The sequence below is a fragment of the Charadrius vociferus genome, unplaced genomic scaffold (assembly GCF_000708025.1).
Source record: "Charadrius vociferus isolate BGI_N301 unplaced genomic scaffold, ASM70802v2 scaffold287, whole genome shotgun sequence".
NCBI lineage: Eukaryota > Metazoa > Chordata > Aves > Charadriiformes > Charadriidae > Charadrius > Charadrius vociferus.
Window position 1 is genome coordinate 2,881,940 of NW_009649568.1, and position 5,053 is coordinate 2,886,992.

The window sequence follows — 5,053 nt, forward strand, 5'->3', positions numbered from 1 at the left end:
GAGAGGTGGACAGAACAATGTTAGATACTGGCGCTGAACAGGCGAGCTCTACTAAACCCGCAACAAATGCCTTAACAAAATACACAGATTCAATCTGTCTTGCAGGCACCCACAGCTTCCTCCACCCTTTGCTCATCCACCACCCTGACAAACGTGCCTTCCCAGATTTGGCACCTACATAGACACACCAGACTGAGATAGCTCTGTGGACACAACTATCTGAGTCAATGCTTCAGATGCCCTCAAAAGCTTTCTTTCCTGAGTGGTCTCTGAACAAAGGATTTCTGTGTCCCTGCATCTCCTTTCTGTTGACCTATAGAGGCCATAATAGAGGCTCACAACTAATAGAACCATATAGACGTTCATAGCCAAAATGTGAGAGGTCAGCGAATACTACACATGGTGTTTGTGAGCATGGCAGAACTAGTCATGCTACATCTTTGCAGGCATGCAAGGATTTCCTTGCACCTCTCCCCCACATGCTGCCTGTAGCAGGAGCAGCAGTCATTTGGCCTGAAGCAAACTTGCTGTTTTGGCCTCGCACTTCTTGAAAAGAATCAGCTGGGAAGCTGCAAAATCCAGGGGTCCAAAACCACAACATTTTCTCACTCAGATGAAATTTCCCCCTAGAGTCTGTTTTAATGGCAGAACAGATGTAGGAACTTTTCCTTGCATATACAAAGAAGTTAGTGTCATAGACACTGCTATACCCCAGAAGGTCTGTAAACAGAGATACACACAGAGATGCAGAGAGTCATACTCTAAAATATCTCACATTCATACTTGCACGTACACATCATGTAAAACACCCAGTTTGTCAGTATAACCTCCCTTAATAATGTTTGTCACAGGGTTCTTGCAGTTAAAGCATGTCGGTCGTTTGTTTCAGATCTTCTAGTGTTTTTCAGTCCAGAAATGAGAAAGTCTAGAGCAAATCCACACCTCATGTCTTCCTGTCTGGAGAAAAACATACACCGTATTTCTGTATATTCTCTCCTTGCTCCTTTGGGAAGAAAGATTTAGTATTAATAAACTGAGTACTGTGCACCATGCTCAGAGCAATGGCACTTGGGGATCCTGCTGGCAGAAAAGACTTGCCTTGCGGCAAGATACTTGGGAGCCGAAATAAATAGAGTGAAGAATTGTGGTGGGGCAGCTGCAACTACCTTTGCTTTATTAGTACTGGTAAAGTGATACTATCTCTGCCTAGCAGTTTCCTTTTCTGTAGACCTAAGCAAACAGTTTCCTCCACAGAGTACAACCCCTGAAAGCAGAAAGAAAATACTGAAATAGACCCTGAGCTGCATGAACCAACCATTGGAGGTATGTGATTTTGACAGTCTGTTAGGTGGCAGACATCTTGAAAATGACACTTGTGGCCAATGCCCACAGTGAAATCCCTGAGCATGAAACTCTCCTTCTTGTCCAGACATCAGTCAAAGCATGGGCAGCCAAAGCATCCTGCCCTCCCCGCCTCACCCTGCTGCTCAGTTCAGTTCCTATCCCCTCTCCTAGCATACCATTGACAGGACTCTAAGACATTGATAGGATTTCCCATCAAGAAGAAACTTCATTTTTGTATTTCTTTTAGATTTTTGATCTATTTTCTTATGTCATAGCTGCAGCATCTTCTGGTTCCTTACAGCAGAGGGGGTTTCAACTAATCCAGTGTTTCAGCAATAGAAGATTAATTAGTCCTCTTGCCCAATCTCCAGATGGCAGCAACTCAGCCTAACGTTCTTTTGTCTAAGGACCAAGCAACCACTGTATATTGAATTTGTATATTGAGATAACAAGATAATGATTTAAATCTGCTAATTCCACAGGAGTCCTACAGCATGCAGTACAGCAACACTACTGTAAGAACAACTATGTTGAGATGATTTATCAGTAACAATAATCTGGGATATCATTATGGTCACATTTAAATCCATTCTGGAGTGTTTTCCGCCGTAGCCAGCAGCAATTTGTGAAACACTGGAAAGGAAAAGTATGCATCCCTTTCAGAAAAGATGCTTTAACCCTCTTCTGCCCCCGAGTTTTCATCCAAAATGATGACATGACATTGTGTCACTTTGCAGCTGCATGCAAGGCAAGGAAGCCAGCAGAAGACAAAGGGCGTGTTTCCAAATTCCTCTGCACCACCCTTCTCTCAAGAGGTGGGGACTCAAATTCTTGAGAAGGAGCATATGCAAACAGTTGCTAAAAGAGATGTCTAGTTTACAACACTGTGACCTGAAGGGAAAGGGAAACCGTAGCAAAATATTACTGAGGCTTATTTTTTCCCATCTGAATTTTTCTGCCACCACGGAAGCTTCTCACTTCCAGTGTGCAAGTCTGTCCTTCCTTGTGAAGGGAGAGAAGAACATCCTGCACCTTCTGACCTGGTAGTGTGAGACACGAATTCAGGGTGGAAAGAGCTAGTCCTGCTTTGCAGCTAGCCAGTGACACCTTGCATGGGCACCCTCTGCTTGCGCCCACATTTGTGTGGTGCCCTCCACAGGGGGAACCCTTATATCTCCTTGGGGAATCACCCAGCAGCACAGTGCTGCTGATATTACTGTCATCCCTGAGAGTCCCAGCCATGCACTGGGACACCGAAGCCTTAAATTCTGTTCAAACACAATAATCACCCTCACTCTGCTCCTCTTCTGCCTCTCTAACCACTCTAAAGACACTCCACTGCTGACTGAAATTATCTAAAAGTGTGAAGGGAGAGAGAAGGGAAGCTGCAGTTAGAGGAAAAAAGATCCGCCTCACAAACAAACAACAAGGAAGAGAGTGCGCAGGCTTGGAGAGGGAAGCGTGGACAGGGAGAGACCCAGGCAGAGACATCGGGGAGCAGCTGCGAGCAATGGGGAGAAACAGAGGCAAAACGGGACAGGCGGGTGGGAAAAATGAAGATCAGGTGATAGAAAATACAAAGGGGAGAAAGAAAGGAAGGGACAAAATGCGTATGCGGGGTCCCCAAGTTTGGGCGCAGCAGCAGAGTTTGCTGCTTGTCGTCTCATGAGCCCAGCACTCCGGGAAGGACAGTATCTGTTTAGATTTGTGTCTAAATTTAAACCCCGATTGCCTTGCCTCCCCCTCCTCTCCCCTCCCTCCCTTCCTCTCACCCACCCGCCCTTCTTCCTTGTTCGTAGTGCAGGGCCACTGGCTGGGCTCGCTCAGTGTTCAAGCTGACCAGGAGCTGGGATCTTACATACCCTCCACAGCGGCGCGATTTTGCTCTGGCTCGGCTGCGTTTTTCCCACAGATAAGAGGGAAAGGGGTGGGGAAGCGAGACTGCCCCGAGGACACCTCTCTCTTGCACGACATGGAGGTAAAGAAAACTTTTATTTCCACTAGCTTGTGACTGGCTCCTCGGTCTGCCTTGGCTCCACCTTGCAAGGCAATTTCTCACTAAAGGCAGCTCAAAATATCTTGGCGCTGAGGTTCAGCTAAGTGTCTTTTTTCCCCCCACCCCAGCCCCTGCCATGCACCTCAGAATATTTTGCGGGTTTTAGTCCAGATTTGGAAAGTAAGGGGACGGTATGGGGAGAAATTACATCTGTGACAAGGGAACGAGGAAGGACTGCCATTTGCTTTTTTTTGTCTCTGAGGTGGGAAAGTGAGTTACATTTTAAAAGTTATCATTTTGAAAGGAGGCTTTAAAAAGTCAGTAAAAATGAGGACATAGGGAGAAGCAAACAAACCGTACAGGATTGGCAGGCTTCTTGGGGTCGATTCCTACCCAACCCATGCAGCAGCAGCTGTGATTTGGACCCTAAGCAGCGTGTCCCCCGGTTCCACATGGATCGTGTGATCTTACTTTCATTATCTGTAGAGCATTTTGGTTTAGGGAGGACCCAAGAACCACTGCTTCGGCGAGGTAAATGGCGAGCACATCCCCGGAGGGTTTCCTGTGCCTTTCTCCATGCTGTGTGTCCTGTGCTGCAGGAGGGTCGGAGCTCTTGTCTCGGGGGGCACATGGCTGGTGGACAGGGGTGTAGAAGCAGGAATCAGCCTTTCCTGGCATTTAAGTCCAAGCCTTCTCCTGTGTAGTACCCTCTTGGGCAAGGCAGTTCACCTCCCCTTATGTCTTTTCCCATTCATATGAAATGGGAGCGATGGTGGTTGCTTCCCCCATGTCAGACCGGATTCACTGGCTTTTCAAACAATTTTTTAAGTGGCAGAGGAAAAAAATATTTATTTTTAGGAGGGGCACAGGAGATAGGCGATTACAACATTGGCAAAACCTCAAATGACGAAAGAGGACTTTTGGTATTTCTCTCAGCTAAACACAGACCTTACTAAACACTTTATATTATCTTCACAGAGAAGCTTTTTCTGTGTCGGTGCAGCCCTAACAGCAGGGGACACACAACAAAGGCAGGGAACAGTGTGCTTGAGGCGCCACTACAATTTTCCTTTGAAGATTCCCAGCGCATAGCTCAGCTGGGCAGTTTTGATAATGCCCAGGTGCTAACATTGCTGTCCTTGTTATCTGTGCTGGCCTGCCCTACAGGCGAGGGCAAAGATCAGGCATGTTCATTACAAGAAACATCCTCAACGAACTATCTAAACATGTTTTGGTGTGGAGAAGGACCAAGCAGTGATCAAATCAACTCATCACAGACTACATGTGGCATGACAAATATATAGCTTTATAAGGGTTTTTACGTTTGACAGAGCCTGTTCACGCTTGTTTTATTCTTTTTTGCTATATAGTATCCTGTGATGTCTCAGAGGGAAGGGGAGTTGAGGTCTTAATTTGTTGTAACTGCTGTGCACAGTAAGCCACATATAGAGCAAAGACTAACTTAGGACTGAAGCAGATATTTTGTCAGGTTGAGGACACTGTCCCCCACCCCCTCTCCTCTTCACACACAGGGCACTGCACCCCTTGAGTATTTTCTGTGGTCTGCCACAGCAGCGTTTCAGAGTAGAAAGGGACGGACCTACCATTTCCTTCTGGGAGATACATGTGACATGTACGGCAGGTCTAACGGTCAGAAAGCTTCTCTGAAGTATTTAACCAAAGACTTTCTGACCCTTGATTCTCTTCCTTTTC

At 46.4% G+C, this 5,053-nt stretch overlaps 1 protein-coding gene across 1 annotated transcript in view; it reads left to right on the plus strand.

Annotated features, from left to right (window-relative positions):
• Positions 1-3,174: 3,174 nt before the first annotated feature.
• RCSD1 (RCSD domain containing 1) overlaps positions 3,175-5,053 on the plus strand; it is a 32,507-nt gene continuing 30,628 nt past the window's right edge. The window contains exon 1 of the mRNA XM_009890095.1: positions 3,175-3,322. Coding sequence (XP_009888397.1) covers positions 3,317-3,322 — 6 coding nt within the window. The 5' untranslated portion in view covers positions 3,175-3,316. The remainder of the gene's footprint in view (positions 3,323-5,053) is intronic.